Source organism: Helianthus annuus, chromosome 15, assembly GCF_002127325.2.
Source record: "Helianthus annuus cultivar XRQ/B chromosome 15, HanXRQr2.0-SUNRISE, whole genome shotgun sequence".
In the NCBI taxonomy this organism is placed as follows: Eukaryota; Viridiplantae; Streptophyta; class Magnoliopsida; order Asterales; family Asteraceae; genus Helianthus; species Helianthus annuus.
In genome coordinates this window covers 170,881,722-170,909,578 of record NC_035447.2, presented here as the reverse complement: position 1 = coordinate 170,909,578, position 27,857 = coordinate 170,881,722, and the positions used below count along the sequence as shown (strand labels likewise).

The 27,857-nt window shown below is 35.1% G+C and overlaps 2 protein-coding genes across 2 annotated transcripts; one reads left to right on the top strand and one right to left on the bottom strand.

Annotated features, from left to right (window-relative positions):
- The first annotated feature begins 2,310 nt into the window (after nt 1-2,310).
- LOC110912786 lies at nt 2,311-5,079 on the top strand. The gene is made up of 4 exons (XM_022157593.2): nt 2,311-2,620; nt 2,958-3,077; nt 3,585-3,755; nt 4,815-5,079. Exons 1-4 carry the CDS (start codon nt 2,543-2,545, stop codon nt 4,911-4,913), a joined length of 468 nt encoding a protein of 155 aa, XP_022013285.1. The 5' UTR covers nt 2,311-2,542; the 3' UTR covers nt 4,914-5,079.
- A 2,196-nt stretch (nt 5,080-7,275) lies between these two features.
- On the bottom strand, nt 7,276-7,953 carry LOC110914414. Its single transcript, XM_022159207.1, has one exon. It carries the CDS (start codon nt 7,951-7,953, stop codon nt 7,276-7,278), a length of 678 nt encoding a protein of 225 aa, XP_022014899.1.
- Nucleotides 7,954-27,857: the final 19,904 nt, after the last annotated feature.

The window sequence follows — 27,857 nt, the reverse complement described above, 5'->3', positions numbered from 1 at the left end:
TTTATGTATTATTTTTAATTTTTAGTTATAAATTGCTTATGAGTTTAATTTAGCTTTTGGTTATATTTGGTTATATGTTGTTAGGGCTATTTTTAGGATACATTTTTTTCTACCTTAAAGCATATCGTTTGTTTATTTTAAAATGAAAAAAAATTACATTGTTTGTTCTTATGGTTTTAATATAAAAAATTCCATGAATTATTTAGAAGTTGCAAATGTCAATATGCCATATTCAACAGGTGATGGTTATCTCATTTTACCTCATGATCAAGCAACAAGTTCTCAGGCTTTATATCTTGAGATATTATTTGTAAAAAGAAAAGTAAAAAAAGTTTCTTTTTAAACTAAGATATTTTGTATAAACTTAAAGCTTATAAATAATAAACTTTAGTTATAAGTACTATATTTTATTATAAGTTAAAATAATAACAAAAAAGACCCTCTAGACCCTATATGATTAAATATAATTAATTACAAAAGACCCTCTAGTTATTAAAGGGCATTTTAGTAAGACTTTACAAAAAAAAATTAACAAGGTTTGTTCTTAGTACTTAAATTGTGAAAAATTAAAACGTTAATACCTGGTTTTGGGAGAAACCACAAGGTCGAACGGTGTAATTTTTCTTTTAAAATGTGTATAACTAGATGGTTTTATCATTTAGAAATGTGTATTTGTAAGTATATTTTGATAAAAAAAAGTCAAATTTTATATATATATATATATATATATATATATATATATATATATATTGATTTCGATTGATGATGAATAGTAATTTTATTTTTATAATAATATATAGTTTTTTATTATTATATTATTTAATATATTATACTAGTTTATTATTATATTTACTTTTAATAATATATTTTTCTTTTTAAAAAAATATATTTCCTTTACCTTTCTTTTAATAATTGTTTTTTTCTTTTTTTTAAAAAATATATTAATTTATCGATTAATTTCATATTTCTTTAATAAGTTATGTTTATAATTTTTTTCTAAAAACTTAAGTACGTAGTTGTGCTTGATTTCTTTCCCTGACATTCCGTTATAAGTTTTGTTAAAACGAGGTTATACTCAAAATAAAGTATTTATTTGGTATCATAAAACGGTACGATAATAAACTAAATCATTCTAATGGTTTGACTTTTTAAACAGCATGTTTTATTTTCAAATCACGTTTGTTTTACATTATCATTTGTTCGGTTTCATCGCAACGCACTGTATAAAAAAAAACTATTATCCATTAAATACCAATGAAACTAATAATAGTAATAAAAAAAGTCATTGGTGTGTGTATATATATATATATAAAAGAGAGAGAGCTTTTTGTTTATTTTATTGTATTTAGTTTTGTCAGAAGATTTTAATTATTTAGAATAAATTTTGATGTGTCAAGATTTTATATTACGGTTTTTTTACTTGCGACGATTTAATATGTTTTTCTTACACTTTAATGCATGTCGCAACAAACCGAACACTTGATGATCTTTTAGTCATATTACCACTTTAGTTATTGTGTTCATTCTTTCGCTTGCTATAGCGTGTGTCAATATTTTAACGAATGAAACAGATACCGGTCTAATTCTCATTTCATCCTCACGACAACGCGCTGGTTGAATTCCACTACTTATTGTTAATTTACTTACAGTTTTCTGTAAACAAAACCTTGAATGCATTACTAAAAATAAGCATACCTCAAACGGAAGCTACCCATGTACACTTAAGAACTTTCTAATAAATTTATGGTTTCTTGTCTTTCAAAATTTCTTTTGCTTGACTTTAACTATGCCCAATAAGGGCGTTCTTCACCATTCTTAGAAAACGAATGTTTAGCTGATCAAAGAAAAAGAGATGCTATGGAGAAGGTAGTTCTTGGGAAAGAACGACCAAGAACAAATGGTGCGAAGGAAGGAGATAGGAGAAAGAACGCGTCTGCCAATTTTAGAACAAAAGACAATGTTTGCGAGTGGCGCAAGAGGATGGCACATCGTCTCGTTTATAAACAACTTTTATATTGTGCATGCTCTTATGCAATGAGAGACATGTTGGCTAGTTGGCTGTGTTTAACTATACGCATAAATCCTAAACCAAGTATTTTAGGTATATATATCATGATTATCATCTTCATGAGTGAGTTGTAGTGGTTTCGTTCGATGATGGATAAGCCCCATTTTGTCTGACTTATGAACAACCGGAAACATCCCAGTCGACTTATAGATTAAGTTCTTAACATCAACGTTAGATGTGGGTCCTATATAACATAACATAACAATATAATATAAATATATATTTTGAAAACTAATAGTAATCAAACAAAGGGTAATATTGGAACTATATAAAGGTTCCAACACAACTCAATATCTATCTTTTTCAAGGAGCCTTTTGGTATTTTACTCCAAAGAGAGTAGAAGACAGTACTCATGTTTATGTAGCAAACAACAAACATAATTTTGATTTGAGTGCCCATATACCCTCTTTAAAAAGCTTGCTTGAGATTGATGCTACAAAGCAAGAAGAAACAATTGAAGAAAGAATTCAAGAATGGTGTCTAGGGAGCACAAGAAAGCTGCACTGCATGAGAAGCTGCAACTTCTTCGATCTGTTACAAACTCTCATGCAGTAATTCCCATTTCTTCTTTCTTTTTTTTTTCTCTTAAACCGTTTTTATGATAGCCAAACGGGTTCGATTTTCGTCCATGTGGTTTGATCACGTTTTTAGTTTTAATCTTGAGACACATATGTGATATGTGTTTGTTAGATCATTTGAACACGATATTTTTGGGTTCCCAAAACGTTATAGTTTTACGCTTTTCACTTTCGTTACGTCCTCTGATCAATCTTAAAATCATGACTCACCATCTTTTTGAAGTGATCCAACTACTAACCTATACTTGAATTCTTTTGATCTTTTTATATTTTTCTACTCATGAATGATTTGTTGAAACACTTGTTGTAGAAGGAAGACACATCGATCATAAGTGATGCATCGAAGTACATAGAAGAGCTTAAACGGAAAATAGATATATTGAATCAAGACATAGCTCAAAGCTCAAGCTACCAGAACTCATGGCCTATGGTACATAGGTTTATTGGCAAAAAAATATATATCTTTGGATAGGTTGGAGAAGCTTTCATCATATCTATTCAGTTTTTGGAACTTATTTTGATTCCGGATGATCAAATGATCCGATAGTTGAACTAGCGGTTGTGGATAGTGTTTATGCACATCCGCTAGTAGTTGGTGATGAGTTGGCAAACATATATTGGCATTCTATGTATGATCAGATGATCCGATAGTTGAACTAGTGGATGTGAATGGTGCTTACGAGGATCCGCTAGTTAAACTAATAGATGTGAATAGTGTTTATGTTGAAAGGCTTATACATGTTTGCTAACTCATCACGAACTAGTAGCGGATGCTCACAGCCGCTACTTCACCTAGAATTGAAACAAGTTCCAAAAGTTGACTAGAAACAATGAAATTAGCTTCTCCAAACCACCTATAGGCTATAGATAAAAAAAATAGAAAAAAAAAGAATCGATTGTATGGTTCTTATCTAAACTGTATTCGGGTTTTATGCAGGTAACGGTAGAAGCCTTAGAAAAGGGCATACAAGTAAACGTGTATTCAGAAAGAAGCTGCCAAGGTCTACTAGTTTTTGTTTTGAAAGCGTTCGAAGATTTGAGCCTTAATGTGTTGGAAGCTAGAGTTTCTTGTACAGCCTGTTTTCAACTTGAAGCACTTGGAGTTGAGGTAATTACCTATATGATCGACAATCAAGCGTACTGCGTCTTATTGATTTGTATAAGTCGAAGAAGAAAATGAACATGGTTTTCCATGGTTCAACAGTATGCTTATAAAACTTCATAAAGTGGCATTCAAATTCTTATAAACTATAATATGAGACTGTAGTTTTAATTAAAAAAAGATAAAAATAAATAAATAACTACCGTTAGAGCCAGTCCAACGCAAGGAGATGGAGCGCATTCGTGAGCCATGTGAAGGGTGTGAAAGATAGTCTATGTGGAGGAAAGAGAGAGGGGAGGGGGGGGGATGCTGGTCGGGATTCGTGGAAAATGGGACGGTTAGGAAGTGCAGCTCTAACGCGGAGGATAGAAGAGGGTGCACTGACCTCCGTTGGAGATGCTCTTAGTGCTCTTAGAGCATCACCAACTCAAGCTCACACACACCCAATGTTCACCTCCACGTTGGCGATATATATCCAAAAGATGCCCCATTTACGAATACTCTTCCTCTCTACTCCGCCTCAGATAAACACCCTTCCTCTCTCCTTGATCCTACCTTTCTCTTCCGCGTCGCCCCCAATGGATTTAAACTCAAAACTTCTAATATATCCTAGAAATGTGTGAACTGTTTAGACAAACTCAAACCCACGATTTGAACGCACTGCAAGAATTGCCGCGTTTTCTTGTAGTGACGCATGCAAAGTTTCTCAGTTTCTCTATACTCATGCATGATATTGAACTTTAATATGTAACTACAAGACCTTTTGCAAATAAAAATATCATCTCCACTGAACCCAGGTGTCTATTTTCCAGCTTTAGGTTATAAAATAACTCATAAGTGAACAAGCAAAAATCAACATCTTGGCCATTATTCATCTTAAGTTTAAACCTTACGCGTATCGCGCTTCAAATTACTCATAATACATCAATACGCGGACCTCAAATCTTATCTCCATATATCTCTTTAGAAAACTTAAAGATTAATGTTCATTTAGTTTAACTTGTTTTTTTACAGTTTTTTTTTCTATCCTTTTAGCATTAAACTGAACACGAATCGTTCTTGCAGAGTGAAGAAAATGGAGAAGCCATCGACACTCATACCGTGAAACAAGCAGTCTTGCAAGCAATTGAAGACTGGATGGAAAGCAGTGATCAAGATTACTAACTATCAATTTTCACCAATTTCTTTAATCTTCTTCTTCTTCTTCTGTATTGCCTATGCTTTATCTATTAGTCATGATTTCAAATGGAGGAAAAGCCTTCAAGAATCATAAAATGCAACAAAGTATTCTGGGATAAGATTAGCCGTAAGTATTATTTAACCCTCAAAATCTTTTCTTCGAATATAACTTGCAAAAATCGCCACAGAAAAGGTGGCAAAAACTTAATTCAGTTGCTAATTTGCAATCTAGTTGCTAATTTGCAATCTAGTTGCAAAATATTTCCCACGGTTGAAGGGCGGCCGCGAAATGGTCTGAAAAAAAGATACATGTGCCTAAATAAGTCATCGTTCGATTTGTGCAAAAATGATGCTTCATCCTACATAAATTTGGTGCTATTTGAGTTATTAATTGTATGAATTTATAAAATGAAAGTACATCAGGAGTCTAAATTCATCAGGGTCGTTCCTATGTTTTTGAAGACCCTAAGCGAACTACAAACTGGAGGCCCTTTTGCAAAGTTATCATTTTCAACATATTTAGTAACAAAACCCTCATTTACCCGGCTTGAAACAGACAATTATAAACTAAAAATTTTATAATTGGCGTAGTTAAATTCATTTTCTAAGTATGTTTTTTTATATAGATATAGTATATGTTTAGATCCCAATTTCCTAAAAACAACTTAAAATCAGCAAATAAATCCTAATTCCCTAAACAACAACTTGAAATCATCAAATCAAATAATGAAACAAGTATAAGCCCTAAACAACAAATTCAAATATGCAATTATGCAAAAAAACCCTAAACAACAAATGAGAATATCTAACCTGAGTCCGTGCCATTGTCTTCCAAATTCCAAGTCATCCACAAATTTAAATCTCAAAACTGAGTGTCACTGTTTCAAGTTCCAAATAATCAATTCGACAAATCGCAAATTGATTCAAGCTGGTTTGAGCAATATAAAAATATGCATATTAATTTCTCCTATGATTAGTATATAAAAACTTAAAAAATATCCATTGTTTATTGTAACATGTGTGTTCTTCAATTGAGATGACTACCCTCAAATCTGAAATCCCTAAGGACGGTTCTACCGCCCTAATCGACGATGATTCGATATCGGTAACCAAAAGGTGCCGCAATATACACGAATCATCATTTCATTCGCACGTCTGAACTCTATAATTCGCATCCCTTTCAGTCTTTCCATGTTTCACCGTTTACGTTTCTCTTTTTCCTGGATCTTGTTTAGTGCCTTAAGGGTTATTGCATATGTGATATTGGGCCTAGGATATTTCATGCATTAGTGTCTACGTATATGGGCCTATTATGTATAAAACATACAAATTTGTGGCCCTTCAATATTGGTGGCCCTAGGCTTGGGCCTAGGGTCTTATGCTTGTTGGGCCGGCCCTGAAATTCATGATCATATAGATACGTGTTAATGATATACTTTAATATAATGCAAGCTAGAAAACCATATATCTACAGAAAAATCCATATGTTTTAATTTAAGTTTATTGCAGCCTCTTTATAAGATCGCACTGGAAGATTTTTCTTAGATTACTAGAACTACTAGAGCGATTGATTCTCACTCATGACTTCATCAAGTCACCCCTACACATAAATTCAAGGAGACATTGGAGTTCATTGTAAGTAAGTGTATCGAGTTGATTCTTCAACCCTTAACATGTCTTGAAGTACAGTTGACCTTACAGAAAGAACAGTAATGCTTGCAACCGAAAAGTAGCGACAACACTCTCCTAAGAGTTGGTTTATGACAAATCCAACATTCTATCTGTCAATTTTTGCCTACTTATCATTCTGTGTGAATATGTACACCATTGGGTTGTTTAAGGCACAACTCCACATTGGGCTACAACAAGTCATTTTTAGCATACTATACACGTGTATGACTAACTTACATATTTGGGTCTTAATTAATTAGTGGTTCTTGACATGTGTTGGTGGGTTACTTAAGGTTACACCAATTAACATAATGAAATTATGATATGTCATTAGTTGGATTCAATTTGTACGTCTTACAAATAAATTACATTACATGTTATGATTTCAAATATTAGTCCATCCGTAGTCATAAGGCCCTTTTGGAGGCGTTGTGTGACATGTGGCATGCCACGTCACCACGAGGCTTTATGGGGCGTTATGCAAGTTGAGGCCGTAGTCATAAAGCCCCTTTGTCATCATTACTCATTGTTTAATTTTCATTTTTTTTTTTAATTCATTTCTAAGTTTTTTAAAAATAAAATTCATTTCATTAAATAAAAAAAAGAGTACAATAAAATAAAAAAACATTAAACTAGAAAAAAAAACATTAAACTAGAATAAAAAAAAATTACACAATCAAAGGTTATATTTTTTTTCAATCCGCTCCTTTTGTGCCAACGTCATTTTCAAAGTTTTTCCCGTTAAGTGGTCATGCGGTTTCGAGTAGAACTCAAAGTCGTGAGCCCATTGTCTATCCCACATAATCTTCGTAACTTCGCGGTTCTCCTCGATACGTTTAGTACCGAGTTCGTGTATGTCTTGAAGTCGCTTGTTTATCTCCGAAAATGCGTTACTCATATCCGTTCCCATAGACATCGATGACGACTCGGGCTTTTTCGCCCGCCTACTTCTTCCGGGCGGTCTTGGTAGCTCCTCCACCGGCTCGTCATCCGGAATATCCTCGTTCACCTCGGTGTTTCGAGCGTCGGAGGTTGGCGTTTCGGGTTCACCCGACTCGTTTGTTTTGGACCTCTTTGACGGCCGTTTATTTCCCGAACGACCACTCGAAGTAGATATGTTGGCCCATTTGGGGCTATGGCGAAGGATTTGCCAACACCTCATGTACGGGAAATGGTCATTAGCATCCGTATACTCGACCAATGCCGCTTGCGTAATGTCTTCGTCCTTACTTCCACTTTTCCATCCGGCAAACGTGCGTTGGTACACGGTTTGAAAGTTCGTGCATTTTTTGTTTATATCGGTCCACTTGCCCGATATAGAGTCCGGTGGGCGGTATTCGTCTCCTTTACCCATGAGATCGAAAAAAAGTTCTCGTATTCGGGACTAAAAAAGGGTTTTACTTTGATTGTTTGCTAAAAAAAATAATGTTAGTCTAAAATTTATAAAAATAAAAACAGAAAATAAATTAAAAAAACTGAAAATTAATAAAAACTGAAAATAATAAAAAACAGAATATATAAACTGGAAAAAAAATAATAACAGAAAATAAATAAAAAAAAAACAAAAAAAACGGTAAAAACAGAAAAAAAAATAGGAAAAAACAGAAAAAAATAAAGAAATTTAAAAAATATATCTATAACCGGGTCCTCCGACACATCGATGAAAGCGCGGGTTAACGCATACTCCTTATCGGGCTCCCACGTTATCACATTTTTTTCGCTCGGTTGGAGGTTTCCGCTTTCTTTTTATGTGGCCGTTTTCCTTTTCCTTTTTGCGTCTCCACTACTTCGGGTTGTGTTTCCGGAACCACATCGGGTTCGTGTAATGGGGAGCCGAAAGCTTGAGCCGACCCAAACGCTTGAGACGACCCCATTCCATCGGTGTTTTGATTCGGGTTCCACCCGTAGAGATTCGGGTCCCATGATAGCGGTTGGTTCAAAAGATTCATGAACTCGGGATTTTGTTGATTGTAATCGAGAAAACCGGAGCCGAAAGGGTTGGGTCGAGTGGGAACCGGCGACACGGGGCGAGTAGGTTTACCACTTTGGTTTGGGTCCGCACTTGATCGGGGAGGAATGAAGCCACGGTTGAATGGATGCATTGTATAAAATATAAGGATTTCTAAAAAAATTGGAAGAGATAAAGAGTGTTTGAGTGTGTGTGGTAAAAATATAGGAAAGGAGGTATTTATTTAAAAGAAAGTTTGAAAAAAAATTGATTTTTTTTATGAAAATGACCGTTTACAAACAGTCAAAAAAATAAATTCCATTTCACATACCACCGTTATCATCATCGCGCCATCCCAATTTTTTGAAACATAGCGCCTGCCGTTTTGATGTTACCGGCGTTTTGGCGGCGCTATGTTTGGGCATACCGCCCCACTACGTATTGTCTTATAAATAAATCACACTACATATTACATTTTCAAATATTATAAACTATAATTATCGCTGGTACACCGGCACACGAACCCATACATCATCATGTTAGCGTACACAAATAACACAAAATACATTCATCTTCGTTTTCCAAGGTGATCTACCATGCATCAACGAAGACACCGCACACACACACACAAACATTTCAATACCACTATTGCCATATTTTAATTCCATGAACGCTTAACAACCAGTCGGGATTTTCAACAGCGATGGTATTAGCATCAAGTTGCATAGTTAACACCATGCTTACCATGAGGAAGCGTCTTAAGATCCCATGAATGATCAACCTGGAAATCCCATATCACGTCTTCGGTAGATCCCGGGAGACCAAGAGTCATCGAAATCTGGTAAGAATAAGGGAAGAAATATAGGTCTGGGGTATTAAATTGATGTGAGAATGCGCATGTCTTAATCAGGTAACATGGTTTATATATTTAGATATGGAGCACCATGGTGATGTTAAGAATTAGGTGTAGTATCTAGCAAGAGTGTACTATCATGGGTAGTATCTAGAGATGGTGTATTTTTTTAAGAAAAGCAGTAAACTATTTACAAAATTCTTATGAAAAACCAGTTATTCAGGATTCCTCATCCCGTTGAGTTCGACTAAATGTTCAAAGCGAGCCCTGTCAAATGCTTTAGTATAAAGATCTGTCAGGTTATCTTCTGTGTCGACTTGATGAAGTTCAATTAATCTCTTTTCAGCACAATCCCGTATAAAATGATGACGTATGTCAATATGTTTTGTGCGACTGTGATTCACGGGATTATTAGTTATAGAAATTGTGGCATTATTGTCTATCATAATAGGAGTACGAGTGAAATCCAAACCGTAATCGCGCATTTGCTCTTGGATCCAGAGAACCTGAGAACAGCAGCTACCTGCAGCAATATATTCAGCTTCACACGTAGAGGTAGACACACAAGATTGTTTCTTGCATTTCCAAGACACAATCCTGCCTCCTAAGAACTGACAACCACCTGTTGTAGACTTTCTGTTCAACTTGCATCCTCCAAAGTCTGAGTCAGTGTAAGCAACAAACGTCAAATCACTATCAGCTGGATACCACAACCCAAGTTTAGGTTTCCCCTTCAAGTAACGAAGAATCCGCTTCACTGCTTTCATGTGTGACTCTTTTGGATTTGCCTGATATCTGGCACACAAGCATACGGCAAATATAATGTCGGGTCTTGAAGCAGTCAAGTACATTAGAGAACCAATCATTGCCCTCTTACCAATTGTAGGTCCCCTTGATGTTACCAATTAGGCTCAATCATAAAAAGTGGAACTATATATGGACATTACATACAAGGGTAATCTCTCGATTCTGAATCGGGCATCTCTATTATCTTGTCCTTAGTTATGTCATCGGGCATATGTGAAAAATAACAGTAGTCATCGGAATCTGGTAAGAATACGGGAAGAAATATAGGTCCGAGGTATTAGAGTGACGTGAGAATGTGTATGTCTTAATCATGTAACATGGTATATTAGGATATGGAGCGCCATGGTGATATTAAGAATTAGGTGTAGTATCTAGCATGAGTGTACTATTATGGGTAGTATCTAGAGATGGTGTATTAGGCTCAATCATGAAAGGTAGAACTATAATACAGCCATTACATACAAGTATCATCTCTCGATTGTGAATTGGGCATCTCTATTGTCTTGTTCTTACTAGTACCAATGCCTAATATAGGTGCAAGAGTAACCAACAAAGACATAACAAATGGCTTGAAATTTTCCCATATATGTATGGGCCTGTTGAACTACGTTTAAGGAATAATAGTGGGCTCATGAATGGGCCGTTTATTAGAAAATGCAGTTTCAGTTCCATAGCATATTAGCATAATCAACTAACATCTCTTTCTTTTCTTTTTTTTTTTTTTTTTTTTTTTTTTTTTTTTTTTTTGAGTTTGCAATTTTGCAATTTGCAAATTGATTAAAATTTGGATCACAAACCCGTTAATGAAACTTCTGTTGGGCTAACAAAAGCTATATTTTTTGAAGAGTTTCCAGCTTTAAAATTGATGAACCAATGTACAAAGTGGCTAAATAAGTGTGAAAAATATTTACCCTGATTTTTATATATTTTTATTATTATTATTATTATTAAGTTGAGTTAAGTTCACCTACAAAGTGTCTTATCATATAAAACGTACGAAAGACATGAAAAAGCCAAAAAAATACGGTGGCATTTTCGTAATTATTTACTCGTAGAGTAATTTTGAAAATGTTTTTGTAGGGTAATTTTGATATTGTAGATTAATTTTGTAGAGTATCATAATTACTCTACAAATGATTTTATATGATAATTTTGATCTTGTAAGGTAATTTTGTAGATTATTATAATTATTAATTATTCTACAAATGATTTTGTAGAGTAATTTTGAATTGTATGTTGTTTGATAAACTTGCAGAGTAATTTTGATACACTTGTAGAGTACAACAACAACAACAACCATACCCAGTAAATCCCACAAATAGGAACGCAAATTTTGATACACTTGTAGAGTAATTTTGATAATTACCATACAAGATCAAAATTACTCTACAAGATACACTTGTAAAGTAATTTTGATAATTACATACAAGATTAAAATTACTCTACAAGAACATTTTACAAAATTATTCTACATAATCATTTGTAGAGTAATTTTGATAATTACTAATAATTACGAAAATGACACCGCGTCTTTTAAGCAAAAACTTTAGTTCGTACGTTTTGGACGTTAAAATTATTCGTATTTGATCTTTTGTCTTATTAAGTTATTGTACTGTATATTGTACAAACTTTTTTGAATAAAACTTTATTTGATACGACTGAAAGGTGTTTATTTGGTTGGTAGGTTAAATCGGAGTTAAATCCCTGCAATCACGCAAAAGCTTATGCCTTTACTTTAAGTCGATTATTCAGTGTACCTTTTTATATATGTTCCCTTTTCATAGTCAAACAGTTTTTTCTTTTACATAATATCATATTTAATTATTTAGTAGTTTATTAGCGGTCACTATGACATATAGATAAACTAATACACTTTATAATTAGATATTACAGATTATAAAAATATATTTATTTTCTATTATCATAAAGTTAAAGAGAATGTAAACATGACAAAGGTGTATTAATAATTTGCGTAGTTTAATTTTAATGGTGCTAATGAAAAGTTTGACTGCTCACCTCGCTTTAATGAAAACTTATAGTTGTTTTTTTTTAATTTAAATAAGAGTAACATATTTTATTAATATAAAACACTGTAACTAAGACTAATAAATTTTTTTATTTTTAATATGACTGATATTTTTTATTTTTTTTATAATTTAATTTGATTTTTTCTCTAATAACTTGCGTTCATAGTTTTTTTCCAACATTTATATATACTATATAATTTGCGATATTTTGTTGTGTTAGAGATTGTACATTAACCTTTGTAGATGTGTTGTACATTTCATGGTTGTACTTATTGATTTGTGGTTTGTAGTTTGTACCCAAGGTGGGTTTAAAAACCACATCATAATGCTTGTACATTTAGTTATATTTGTTGTTTCACTTTTGATTTTTTTTTTTTACTTTTAATCACAAGGCTTTTACGATTTTTTTTTTTTTCACAAACTCGGACACTTCCTCATAAACTCTGACAAATTTCCAACATGTGTCTAGTTTTTTCATAAACTCGAACACTTCTTCACAAACTCTGACAAAATTCCGCATGTTGGATACCCAAAATCCGCATGTTATAATTTCACAGCATACGCGGCATACGTTAAACCTAATTGTATTTTACACTTTATATATATATATATATATATATATATATATATATATATATATATATATGACTTAGTAGCGAGCACCACATAACATGGTCAGTTGATACGAACATGTTTTCAATTCTCTTATATCAAACATCCAATAGATTTCTTTTTATATGTACTAAGAAAAATATTTGAAATTGGAATTTACTATTCCATGCAATAATTGTCTACATGTTCTCTAGAGTAATTATGGATTACTCAAACTAAAAATGATTACAACTTGGGTATAAAATAATAACCTTAAACGATTTTCATGTGTGGGGTTTTTGGTGTAGTGGATGTTTGGTTTTGTAGTTGTGTTTAACAGGGTAGGCTAGGGGCGATCGATAAGCACACCCGGTCTGGGCATATATTTTTAGGGGGGCCTAACCGATAATATGAGTATGTGAGTTATTGGTTTTTTCTATGGGATTTGGGTTATAGACTTTAATAGTTTGAGGTTTAATTGGCAGGGGCGTAAGACCACACCACCCAGTCTTCGGATGAGTAAATGCATTTTGATAATTGTGTAGTATATGTGAATTATTGTTTTTTTTTTCTATGGAATTTGGGTTATAAACTTTAATAGTTTGACTTAGGATGAGTAAATGCATTTTGATAATTGGGTAGATATGTCTTTATAATCTTAAATTTGATGATTTAGTTAAGTTAAATTGCGTTACGTGTATAAAGTTATAAACATGTAGAGTAACTTGCTTACACATGTTTAACGAATACTTAGGAGAAACTTGGATGGGCATAACGGGTGGTGAAATTCAAGCTAAGAATTTAATCGACCAAAAATGTTATTGTCTATATAGATATAGTTGCACATGGCTATGTGCTATGTAGTATATAATTGTGTCCCACTAGAATGGATTATTGCGAAAAACATGCAGAAGAGTGTGAAAAAAGGTATATATCTGTCACGGCCCTCGGCCCCGGTTTGACCCGGTCCAGAGCCACGAGGCAGGAAATCCCGTGGTATTTAAAACGACAGCGAAAGTCTTTTTAATACAGGATCTTTTAATACTAAAATGCCCGTTTACTTTATTACATAAAGTTTTAGGGGTATAACCCTGTAATTTACAATAAGGTGATTTCCCGAGGAAATCTTTATTTCTCAAAACATGTTTCTTTATTTATTCACACTGAGCCACTCTTTTAAGCTGATAGTGCTTCACGGCACTTTTCTTGGATCACACTACATCACCTGAAACATGTTTGAAAAAGGTTTTGTCAGCGGGGAAATACTGAGTGAATCATTCATTTTGGTAAAGAGACGTTGTTATAATTTACAGTATTAAGAGCGATTACAATGTTTTCATATCAACCAACTACCCACAGTATTTCTCACTCGACCGGATCTGTGACTGTGGTCATATCACTGTTGGGTCCGTTCACCCACAAGTGACGTAAATCACTATTTAGGTCCGACTAGCTAATAGTGTAAATCATGATTTAGGCTCGCACACCTAACATGATACAAACGATAGTAATGTGCACAATACCCCACATACTGGCTGTAAATTTGGCGATTACAAAGACTTAATCCCTGTAATTATAACTTTGGAAAATAATTTGGAGTATTGTAAAACAGTTGATAAAAAGAGAATGACTCACATTGCAGATTTAACGAGCAGAGTATAAGCCTACTGATTTTCCTTGTTTAATCCTAATTTAAATAACAATGCACACAAACTAGGTTAGTAACCAATACAGCATTTACGACAATTCACGAGATTAAACCCTCACAACGATTAACAAAGTGCAATACTTAATATTCAGCGGATTCACAACGAATAACAGAGTATACCCCGGATTTGGGCAATACTCAAATATCCTGTCGGAATGACGACGAATAACAAAGCATAACCCAGATTTGAGCAGCACTTAAACAATCGTTGGATATTTCAATCGATTGGACGTTGAATCGTAATAGCGATCGAGTTAATACCCGGTATTGGCGCAGCACCTCGATACTAATTGTAATTTCGAGTTTAGAGAAGTATACTCTCGTTTTTATGAAATTGTTTCGACAACTTTGAACTGTGCAGGCAACAGGCTATTTATAGCCAAAATTAGGGTTTTACGCGGCCCGCGTAAACCCTCATATATCTTTTACGCGGCCCGCGTGGCCGCCTAGTCTACGAGTAGGTTTGATTGGTCACGAGTAGGTCCCTTCGTTAGTCAACACGTGGCCCCGTCATACTTATCCGGTCAACCCCAAGTTGACGCGGCCCGCGAAAGACATGGCTGGTCTTTTACGCGGCCCGCCTGAGACCCAAAAATTCTGTTTTTCTTGATTTTTGATATGGTTTAGGGTTTCAGGGTCCGGGTTTATAATTACGGGTATATTTTAGGAAGTTTCGAGAGTCCTTACATCCTCCCTACCTTATTTAAAATCTCGTCCTTGAGATTTATTGGAATAAGTGAGGATATTTGCGCTTCATCTCTGATTCTAGTTCCCAAGTGTATTCCGGTCCTCTCTTTGAATTTCACTTGACTTTGACCAATACTAGTCGTTTATGTTTGAGAAACTTGATCTTCCTATCTTCTATTTGTAGTGGTTGCTCTACAAATTTCAGATTTTCATTTACCTCTATATCTTGAAGAGGTACTACCAGGGATTCATCTGATAAACATTTCTTGAGATTGGATACACGAAATACATCATGTATTCCAGTTAGTTCTTCTGGTAGTTGTACACGATAGGCTACTGGTCCTATTCGTTGGATTACTGGAAATGGTCCGACGTACCTTGGACTCGGTTTTCCTTTCTTACCGAATCGTACTACTCCTTTCCAAGGAGAGACTTTCAAAAGTACTTTGTCTCTGACTTGAAATTCTAACGGCTTGCGGCAATTGTCTGCATAGCTTTTCTGACGATCTCGAGCCATTTTCAGTCTTTCCTTGATCTGGGTTATTTTGTCAGTAGTTTCTTGCACAATTTCAGGACCTGATAATTGACTTTCTCCTATTTCTGCCCAACAAACAGGAGTTCTGCATTTGCGTCCGTACAGTGCTTCAAATGGGGCAGCTTCAATGCTTGAATGATAACTATTGTCATAGGAGAATTCAATTAAAGGTAAGTGGCCATCCCAATTACCACCAAAATCTATCACACATGCTCGGAGCATGTCTTCCAGGGTTTGTATCGTCCTTTCACTTTGTCCGTCTGTTTGTGGATGATACGCCGTACTTAAATTTAGTCGGGTTCCCATTGCTTTCTGGAAGCTAGTCCAGAAATGGGAAGTGAAACGACTATCCCTATCTGATACAATGGAGAGTGGAACTCCATGTAAGGATACCACTTCGTCTACGTACAACTTTGCTAACCTTTTCATGCTAAAGGTTTCTTTCATGGGTAGAAAATGAGCTGATTTGGTTAATCGGTCCACAATTACCCAAATCGCATGATTACCTTTTCTGGTTTTGGGTAACTTGGTAACAAAATCCATTGTTATGAGTTCCCATTTCAATATCGGCATTTCTAACTGTTGTAGTAGTCCTGAAGGTTTCTGATGTTCCGCTTTTACTTGTGAACAGGTTAAACACTTAGATACATATTCAGCTATATCCTTTTTCATACATATCCACCAGAAATTATTTCTTAAATCTTGGTATATCTTATTGTTACCTGGGTGCATGGTATACCTAGATTTATGGGCTTCCTCTAAAATCTTATTTCTTAATTCTCCTTGTTTAGGTACCCAAATTCTTTTCTTATGGAATCTCCAAATTCCATCACTTCCTTGTTCCAGTTCCTTTATATATCCTTTCATTCCTTCTGTATCGTCCTTGATTGCTGTTTCTTGAATTTTCTTCAATTGTTCCATTAAATCTAATTGCAAATTTAATCTAAGCATACGGACTCGTCGTTGCTTCTCATGATACTTACGACTTAAGGCGTCTGCAACTACGTTTGCCTTTCCTTCGTGATACTGGATATCACAGTCGTAATCACTTAGGATTTCCATCCATCTCCTTTGCCTCATATTCAATTCTTTTTGCCCAAATATGTACCTTAAGCTTTTGTGATCTGTATAAATAGTAAACTTACTTCCGTACAGATAGTGTCTCCAAATCTTAAGGGCAAAAATTATAGCTCCTAACTCTAAGTCATGAGTTGTATAATTTTCTTCATGCTTCTTCAATTGTCTAGAGGCATACGCAATTACCTTCTTGCGTTGCATTAACACACATCCCAATCCTAGTTTTGAAGCATCACAATATACTTCAAAATCTTCAGTTCCTTCTGGCAAAGCTAAAATTGGAGCATTTGTTAACCTTTGCTTTAAAATCTTAAAAGCTTCTTCTTGTCTAGGTCCCCATTCAAACTTAACTGCTTTACAGGTCAACTTAGTCAAAGGTACGGCTATCTTAGAAAAATCTTTAATGAATCAGCTATAGTATCCAGCTAAGCCTAGAAAACTTCTAATTTCCATAGCAGTTTATGGGACTTTCCATTTGGTAATTGCTTCTATTTTAGCAGGATCTACATGGATACCTTCATGATTTACCACATGACCTAAGAATTGCACTTCTTGCAGCCAGAATTCACACTTCGAGAATTTGGCATAAAGCTTTTCTTTTCTTAATAAAGTTAAGAGTGCATGCAAGTGCTCACAATGTTCCTTCTGACTTTTGGAGTAAATAAGTATATCGTCGATGAAAACGATCACAAATTTATCCAAATATGGTTTACAGATTCGATTCATCATGTCCATGAATGTTGCGGGTGCATTCGTTAATCCGAAGGGCATGACTGTAAACTCATAATGACCATACCTAGTTCTGAAAGCAGTTTTAGGTATGTCTTCCTCTTGTACTTTCAATTGATGATATCCGGAGCGTAAATCTATCTTAGAAAAATACCTAGCTCCTTGAAGTTGATCAAAAAGATCATCGATCCTAGGTAATGGGTATCGATTCTTAATTGTAACCTTATTTAGCTCCCTATAATCAATACACATTCTCATCGATCTGTCTTTCTTTTTCACGAACAACACTGGTGCTCCCCACGGGGATGAACTAGGTTATATGAAACCTTTACTTAGTAATTCATCTAACTGCTTTTTCAATTCTAGCATTTCAGTGGGTGCTAGCCGATAAGGTGCCTTGGCTATTGGTGTAGTTCCAGGAATTAGATGAATTCTAAATTCTACTTCCCTATTGGGTGGTAATCCGGGTAATTCTTCTGGAAAGACGTCTGGGTATTCTAAGACTACAGGGATGTCCTGAAGTTCCTTGCTTTTAGTGTTAATGATTACGGAAATCATATACACCACTTCTTGTTTTCTTGAATAACTAGCCAACTTCATTACTGAAATGAATTTCAGTGGCTTTCGAGGTCTATCTCCTGTAATTAAAATTACTTCTCCTGTGGGGGTACGGATTTCTACAGAATTCTTATCACACAGGATTCGAGCATGGTTGGCTACTAACCAATCCATTCCTAACACGACATCGAACCCGGCTAATTTCATAGGTAACAGATTTGCAGAAAACTTATGGCCTAATAGTTCTATTTTTCCTTCTTGCAAAACTTTATCTATGTTAACAGAATTCCCTTCTGCCGTTTCGACCGTAAAAATTTGCCTAAGGGTGGTTAAAGGTAGATTAAGAGCTTGGCAGAATGAAGTATTAATAAAACTTTGGTTTGCGCCAGAGTCAAATAATACTTTGGCATATATGTTATGAACTAGGAATGTACCAGCTATCACATCTGGAATAAGTTCCGCTTCCTGAGTAGTTAATTGGAATGCTCGTGCATTCTTCTTGGTAGCTCCGTCGGCCGTCTTAGCTTTGTTATCTGCTGGTTTGGCTAGCTTAGGGCATTTCGTTTGAAAATGTCCAGGTTCTCCACAGTTGTAGCAGATTATTGTTTTCCTTCTACATTCTTCTTCCCGGTGTCCTATAGCCTTGCAAAAGTTGCAGGTCACATTGCATCTTCCAAAATGATTCTTTCTGCAATTTCTGCAAAAAGGCGGATTTGCAGATTGCCTCATCCCTCTCTTATTGAACTTATTATTATTGTTACCCACACGAAATCCTTGGGTAATCTTTTGAGCCAATTCCTTCTTTCGATCTTCTTCTCTTGTGCGCACCAGTTCATCAGTTAGGGTATTAGCTAATTCCACAGCATCGTCAATAGGGCGAGGTCTCGCAGCTTTAACGATATTACGGATTTCGCCAATTAATCCCCAAATGTATCGGGAAATGAGTACCGGTTCTGGCGAAGCCAGTGTTGGTACGACTCTAGCATCTTCAAAGAAAGTCGACGTATATCCTCAACAATCTACACCTACCATACGGTGGTTCAGAAACTTATTTGCCATTTATTCTTTTTCATATTCGGGACAGAATTTTCTTTCCATTAACTGCTTAAATTCTTCCCAGCTCATGGCATAAGCTACATTTCTTCCTTTGGCTTGAAGTACTGTATTCCACCATTCTAGTGCTCCTTCTTTGAAAAGGTGTGACGCGTACATTACTTTATCTTCTTCGGCACATTTACTTATTGCAATTACTGCTTCGGTTTTCTCTAACCATCGCAGTGTTGCAGTTGCCCCTTCATTACCTGCAAACTCTGCTGGTTTACAGGCAAGAAATTCTTTGTAAGTGCAACCAGGCGTTGCAGCTTTCATTTTCTTAAGAAATAGGGCTTGCCGTGGATCGTTGCTATGATTATCATGATTGCCGCCTCCGTTTACACTATTACTAAAATTATCTTCCTGAGTACGTTTGCTAGGAATGATTTGTTGCGGTTCAACAGGTTTTTGAGCAGCAGCCACAATTGCTGGAATAGCATTGGCTATCCCTTGAGCAATAATATTCTCAATATCTTGTCTAGTCATATATTGGTTTTCCGGGTTTTGCTCAGATTGATTTCCTTCATTAACTGGTTCATTACTAGCGTTTTCCATCTGATAATTATTATAGATATAATTTATTAGTATCAAATAATTGTTAATCTAACAAAACAATTGCAAGTAATCACATAAATCTTTTCTTAACACGTATCTAGTCAAAATTGTCGATTTCTCGACTTCCATTTTTTTATATATTATATTAGGCATCAATACACACTGTTTATATTACAACGTCTTATTCGTGAGCTATTTTACAGAGTTATATTTTGTACTACTGTTATTATACAAACAAACTTCCCAACCCCACTATTCCTCTTTGTCAACTGGCAGTTTAGTAGCGACGCTCCCTCTCGTCGTATTTCCAGGAGAGTTGTTCTCCCATCTCCCGGATTCTATTCCCTGTACCTATCAGTTCTTCGCCAAACTGGCGGAGTTCGGCTAAGTTTTCGTTGCTCAGCGGCGGGTTTGGTATAGGTTCTGGGTCAAACTGAGGAAGAAAGGTATAAGGACTATTGATTATGTTCTGGAACTGCCAATCGTTAGTCCACCACTCGTCCATTCCTCCTAAAGGTTGTGTGTGGATTAAAGGGTCTGGGAGAGCTGGTTCCAAATTTATGGGAATTTGGGTTTCAGCGGAGTAAGGGTACAGGTTGTTGTTAATAGGTCTAATAATATCACAGTTTGCTAGTATACGATCTATTTCTTCTTGAAATGTTATTTCTCCGGTTTGTTTAGAGCTTTCTCGCAATTCTATTCTTGCGGGTCTAGGACTTTCCCTGATTTCTATTTCTGCTGGCCTAGAGTTCTCTTCGGTCTCGATCCCTTTTCCTTTATCCATATCCGTAGGATTTCTATTTTTGGAATTCTCCTAGTTGCAGGTTTCCTCATACGTACTTTTCTCCAACCTGCATATCTTCTGCTTTTCTTAGCTTTTGCTTTCTCAGGAAGTGGAGCTTGAAATTCCACAGGTTCCTCCATGTCAGCAAAGTAACCAGTAAAGTCGGTGGAGACTTCGATTGGTACTGGATAGAGATTGAGATTCTGAAGGGCTTCAGATAGCTCATTCATGTTGTTTAGCATATATGCAAAATCAACAAAAATGCTAAGTCAAAATTTTGTAACGAAATGTCACAAATACTATTTTAAGTATTATTGCATACTGGATAATTTATATAAAAAGACAACTTGAGATTTTAGACACACCAGGATTTATTATAACTTATTTATTTACAGAACGACTTTTCTCTAGGGCTTCTGACTTGTAGGTACTATGAGTACTGATTTAAAGGTTTGCATTCACTGCTACGGTGGCTAACATGTAAAGATCTGCCCATTTTTCATCTAATTTGTCTTCCCAAGGTGGATTATTGCCTATTTCCTGGGTTTCTGGATTAAATCTCACTTTCTTTGGTTGGGATTTCTTTCCTTTTTCCTGACTTTTTCTAAGTATCGAGTTTCTTTTACTGGGAGAAAGTGGTTTTTCAAACTGGGCTTTACGGACAAATATTCCTTCCTCCATATCTGCGGGATATTTTGAGGAGGTTCTTTTTTCCTTGGGTGTAGTATCTAATTTATGATAGATGTCCGAAAGTCTTTGTCTACCCATACTGTAACTAACAAATAATCAGTTAATAAAACACATAATCACAGAATGGCAATTAGTAGAATTAAGTATTTTGCTAAATACTTAATTTATTTAAATCAGCAGTAGGCTTAAATCAGTGGCTCTGATACCACCTTTTCCTGTCACGGCCCTCGGCCCCGGTTTGACCCGGTCCAGAGCCGCGAGGCAGGAAATCCCGTGGTATTTAAAACGACAGCGGAAGTCTTTTTAATACAGTATCTTTTAATACTAAAATGCCCGTGTACTTTATTACATAAAGTTTTAGGGGTATAACCCTGTAATTTACAATAAGGTGATTTCCCGAGGAAATCTTTATTTCTCAAAACATGTTTCTTTATTTATTCACACTGAGCCACTCTTTTAAGCTGATAGTGCTTCACGGCACTTTTCTTGGATCACACAAGATCACCTGAAACATGTTTGAAAAAGGTTTTGTCAGCGGAGAAATACTGAGTGAATCATTCATTTTGGTAAAGAGACACGTTGTTATAATTTACAGTATTAAGAGCGATTACAATGTTTCCATATCAACCAATTACCCACAGTATTTGTCACTCGACCGGATCTGTGACTGTGGTCATATCACTGTTGGGTCCGTTCACCCACAAGTGACGTAAATCACTATTTAGGTCCGACTACCTAATAGTGTATACATGATTTAGGCTCGCTCACCTAACATGATACAAAAGATAGTAATGTGCACAATACCCCACATACTGGCTGTAAATTTGGCGATTACAAAGACTTAATCCCTGTAATTATAACTTTGGAAAATAATTTGGAGTATTGTAAAACAGTTGATAAAAAGAGAATGACTCACATTGCAGATTTAACGAGCAGAGTATAAGCCTACTGATTTGCCTTGTTTAATCCGAATTTAAATAACAATGCACACAAACTGGGTTAGTAACCAATACAGCATTTACGACAATTCACGAGATTAAACCCTCACAACGATTAACAAAGTGCAATACTTAATATTCAGCGGATTCACAACGAATAACAGAGTATACCCCGGATTTGGGCAATACTCAAATATCCTGTCGGAATCATGACGAATAACAAAGCATAACCCAGATTTGAGCAGCACTTAAACAATCGTTGGATAGTTTCAATCGATCGGACATTGAATCGTAATAGCGATCGACTTAATACCCGGTATTGGCGCAGCACCTCGATACTAATTGTAATTTCGAGTTCAGAGCAGTATACTCTCATTTTTATGAAATTGTTTCGACAACTTTGAACTGTGCAGGCAACAGGCTATTTATAGCCAAAATTAGGTGTCACACCCCAACCAATGGTGGAAACATCGGGATGAGACGAAGTGTGAAGATTGCTCGAGACATCATAACGCTATTTGTGACAATAATTTAATAATCCAAATTTCATTTCCAAACTTCAAGTAGTCATTGATACAAGATCCAAATAACAACAAGTTTAATCAAAATAACAAATCAACATAACCAAAATTCGATACAACATATTAAACCTAACGTCTAAAGTGTGTATCTAGGCATCGTGCTACCTCTTTCATTTCATCATCATCAACCTGTAACATGTTTAAAATACAATTCAATGCAAAAGCAAAGGCGAGTATACAAGTTTGGTACATACATAGCATAAGATAAAAGTGTGAACAATTCCTCATAGCAAGCATGCGATTCAAGATAAACATTAAGTATGGCATGTGTCTAACATATCAAACCAAGAAAACGCAACTTGCTCATGACATAACCAAAGTTTCAGTAGAGGCGGGTCGTTAATCCTATAGCGCTACATATGTCACGGTTTGGATCGTACGAAGTTAATGATAAGTTCAACACATAAGAATCACCCAAATTTAAAGTATCAAGCCATCACATATACAAGCATGTTATAGGAATGTTCATGTGTTTAGACAAAAGTTCATGTGTAAGTTTCAATAGGTAAACATGTTACACCCCAAAAGTGGTAAAAGTAAAAAGGGGAAAAATGCGAGTATACTCACGGTTTGCAAGTCTTTAAACTTGAGAATCCGAGAGCAAGTTGGTGGATGGATTAGTTTGGAGCACCTTGTCCTTCTACACGGGAAAACAAAGGTGTGTGAGTTTGGCGTATAACGGAAGATTATAGATTCGGAGTTTTTAAAATATATAGAAAGTAACATAGGTGAAAATAATCATCTTGTACACATAACTCTTGTTCTTGACACTATTGAAACTCAAAAGAGTTGGTATGATTTCATGGATTCTAAGATCCATTAGAGTCGTAACAAGGGCATGGTCATAGATGATGTAACGTCCACTTAACAAATAACTATTAAGTCATCATCAAGTCTTAGTTACTTAGATGTATACATATAGAATAACTTAGATATTATATAGTTTACAAGTCTTATGATTCAAGCATGAGGTAGGAGATTAATGTCTCCATTTAGGTACCTCTTTGTGTCATAGAATACATACATGAGGTAGGAAGAACAAGCTTCCATTTAGGCACCTCTATTGTTCACCACTACACTTGTTGTTATAAACAACAAGGAGGGTCATGAACATACAAGTATTAAGGTAATAACAACAACTAATCTATAGAAAAACATCAAGTAATGAGTGGATTCTTATGAAGGATAGCCTAGGCTAAACCAACCATCACACATACATCGAGTTTCACACTTGAACACTACTTGTGGGTAAAACCCTAATTAAAACAGAAAGTTTGTGAGGTTTTAACCTCTGATTTAAGTGTCTCAACCATGTTTTTAAGCTTAACCAACCATAAGAGAGGTTGTAAGCATTAGGACATTGGTGTGAGATGTGTTAGACACAAGTTGGATAAGAAATAACATGTTGTTGATTAATAGTAAACAAAACAGAAAGTTTTAGTCCATTTTAGGGCAAATCCAAGCATGATTCTTCCAAGGAAAAACCAAGGATTCAAACCCAAGGACATAACAAAGCAATAGGAAGAAGAACCAAGTGATTTGGTTAAGAAATAAGCAAGTTACACTCACTTTAGTGAAGTTACAAGAATCTGTCCAAAACTCAGATTTACTGCAGATTGAGAGTGAATTTGTGAAGATTAGAGAGTTGTGAAAGTGTCAAATGGGTTGGAGAAGGTGGGTATTTATAATGGAGGAGTTAGAAGATGATTGGAGGTGATTAGAGGTGGATTAAAGGTGATTGGGTGAGGTTGGAGAGTTGGATTTCGTGCATGCAGCTCAAAGAAACACACCTTCTGCCGAAACAAGGGCGTCGCGTGACGTCTAGGACCCTCGCGTCACGCGGCGGGTAGGGGTCTTCCAACTTTCGTTTTGTTACACTTTAGTCCCTGAAGTTTGTATTTGATCCTCTTAGGTACAATCTTGAGAGTTTAGGGACTTGTTTTGATACAAAAGCATAGTATAAGGTGTAGTTAAGCATGATAATCAAAACCAAAGTATGTTTAAGCGTATAAATGTCATAACCAAGTATCGTTCTCGTTCAAAACACGTTCAATGCATAAGTTTAGATTAATTACAAGTTTCGCACATAGTTTCCAAGAATAACGATTAAACATCGATTGATTCACCAAATCGAACATACGAGCATACATAGAGTGTGTATAACATAAATGTAATAAAATACAAGCTTCATTAATGATCCAAGTCTCGGTTTGATGATGATTACAAAGAAAGGAACGATTACAAGAATACAAAGTTTCCAAAAATAGAAATACAAGCAAAACTTTCTATAAATGGAAAGTACAAAAGAGCCGGGCGTTACAGTCTCCCCTCCTTTAGGAAATTTCGTCCCGAAATTTAGGAAGACGTAGGGAAAAGATGAGGTCTCGTCAAGGATAATCGAATATAATGCGTTTGTGAGTTGTCTAAGGTTGTAATAGGTCTAAATGGTCTGTAAAACACTGAATTTCTCATAGCACGTTTTATGAAATTTTGGTAACATGGTGAAAACACTTATATATAGGAAGTACCAGCGGCGTATCCACCATGTTTTGACCATGTGACGTCCGTTTCGTATCCGGTGTCATGTTACGTTCCGTGTCTTACCATACACAATAGTACACTCTATGGTTCTCATACGACTATCACTATAATCCCGTGTGCACCCGCGATTACATTGATCGTCACATGATCCGCATAACTTGTACTAGTTGCGTATGAATTAAGGTATAATTAAATTCCGAAAATAAGATTGCGTGTATAGAGATATAGCATATAAGCACGCTTGTGTTCCAAATAGCATGAGCATAGTATAAGTTTGAATATGAGTACGCATGTGAGCATAAATACCAAAACGTATGCCACGAGTAAAAGTATAAGCATGGCGTGTATGAAAATGAGTATATATGTGAGTATAACTATGAATTTAAGTATAAACATAATGGTATTGGTATGAGGAAAATATATGGATGTGAATATAAGTTTAAGCATAGTTGTATAGGTACAAGTACCAGTAGGATACATGAGTATAAACATGAATGTGAATATTAGCGTAAACGTAATAGTATAAATGTGAGTGTAAGTATAATCGTATTAATATGAATATAAACTTGGACATAAGTATAATGTAAATGTATAACTTAGGAACACGAGTATAATATAAGACGTATGGATATAGATATGATTATGACAATTAACATAAATGTGTAAATATAAATATAGGTGTAGACATAAGATGTAGAAATACGAATATGGATATGAGTGTAATAAGCAATAATTTTGTATGTGGTATTAATCGTAATATACGAATTTAAGCACGTAAAAGGCCGAGATGTTTTGAGTATAAAAACAAAATGAGGGGTATATGCGAATTTGTCGTGAGATATAAACCAAAACACGTAAGATAGTATGCATGCATAGTTGTTTGAGCAAAGCGTGAAGTTTAGTTAAAATCAAAATAGATTGAGTTGACATGTAATATAGAATCTAGTTCATAAATGTAAAGAGGGTATAAAATATCTATTGGTTATGTGTGTTATACTTTGTGAAAGAAAGGAAATGCTACTCTTGCTTTAAAAAGGATTTACATTCATTGAAGATGGTTGGTTCTTATGAAGTTTCCTTGCCCACACATTTTAAATTAAATTGACGTATTGAATAATGGTTGGAAAGGTTCTAGAAGTAAATAAGTTTGCATCGTCTCGCATTAAAGAAGAAATTCGAAGCTTAGAGATTTTTGCGACAACGTCGATTCTTAAGAAAAGGATTTTGGTATACGATCTTGGTGATTGGTGAAAAAGCGTTTTTAATAAAACATTTTACTGATTTTGAAAGAAATTTTAGTAAATGATTGAATAACATTGGTAGTATTTTATAGGTGTGCGGGAAAAGTTGATTTGATTCCTAATTGAAAATAGAAGATCTCTAGTTTAAGGATATAAGATGAGCCTTTTTCAATAGTTACATTGGATACAAAATTTCGTGGGCAATGGATTTATTAAACCAACTAGGTTGATAAGTAGCATTTCGTAATTTTTGAAAATCGAGGCATAAGCGTTTATGGTAAAGGTTAAGAATTTTGTGTGTATGAGCAAAAAAAAATATATATATATATATATATATATTGTAGGATAAGGAATTCGTTCATATAAACAATGCATGCTGAAATAAATAGAGATTTGCCTAATGATAAAAGATTTAGATATAAACGTGATCATGTTTACGTAATATAGTCTATTAAGGAAAATATTGGTAACGATCACCTAGGTAAGGGAATCACCCTTAATACGTTGGCGAGGCCGTTGTAAGATGAGAAAATAAATGGAGTTAGTCGTCAAGGTAAGGAAATCACTCCCATCTTGATGATATGTCTCCATTTATTATTACAAGGGGTATAAATAAAATTATGTGAAATCATGCATGTAAATAACGTATAAATGTACGATAAAGTATTTGTACGATATATGCGTAGAAAATGAAATCTCAAAAATAATTTGAATTCGAAAAGAGGGAATAGGTGAGACTTGATCATAATGCTTGTTTAAGAAAACGAAATTGATTACATAGCATAAAGGGTCACATAGCATAAAAATTTGATTCACATAGCATAAAAGTTTAAACGTCTTATATAGCATAGTCATGAATTCCACATAGCATAATATGAATAAACGAAAGCATTGTAAATTTAGTTTGTTCACGAGGGATTATTATTGTTGGTGATTGCGATAACGTGCGAAATGATTAAAACGACATTTGGAAATGAATGAACGTTCAAGTATAAGAATCACATATAAATTGAGATACATAAAAGAGAGGCTCAATAAAACATAGGATTGTTTCGGGTAGAGAAACGTCGACAATTCCAAAGTGGGTCGAAAGTCCGTTCGATTTAGAGATATTGTGCTTTGGCCTATAAGTAAGATACTCTCGTCGAGAAGCGATTAACGATATCTCACCCTTCCGGTTACTACACATCTCTAAATGATTGGGACATTCGGGACTTTGGCGAGAATAAAAATCAAGGAATGGGACTTAATCGACAAGATGCGGGTTTCACCCCTAACTTGACGATTTCGTACCCTAAATGTGGTTGGTACTTGTC

Excerpts from the sequence above, each read along its gene's own strand:
- LOC110912786 (XM_022157593.2), top strand. The coding sequence starts at position 2,543 with ATGGTGTCTAGGGAGCACAAGAAAGCTGCACTGCATGAGAAGCTGCAA. Across the intron at positions 3,078-3,584 it reads ACCAGAACTCATGGCCTATG|GTAACGGTAGAAGCCTTAGA; the intron begins GTACATAGGTTT and ends GGTTTTATGCAG. Across the intron at positions 3,756-4,814 it reads TTGAAGCACTTGGAGTTGAG|AGTGAAGAAAATGGAGAAGC; the intron begins GTAATTACCTAT and ends TCGTTCTTGCAG.
- LOC110914414 (XM_022159207.1), bottom strand. The coding sequence starts at position 7,953 with ATGGGTAAAGGAGACGAATACCGCCCACCGGACTCTATATCGGGCAAG.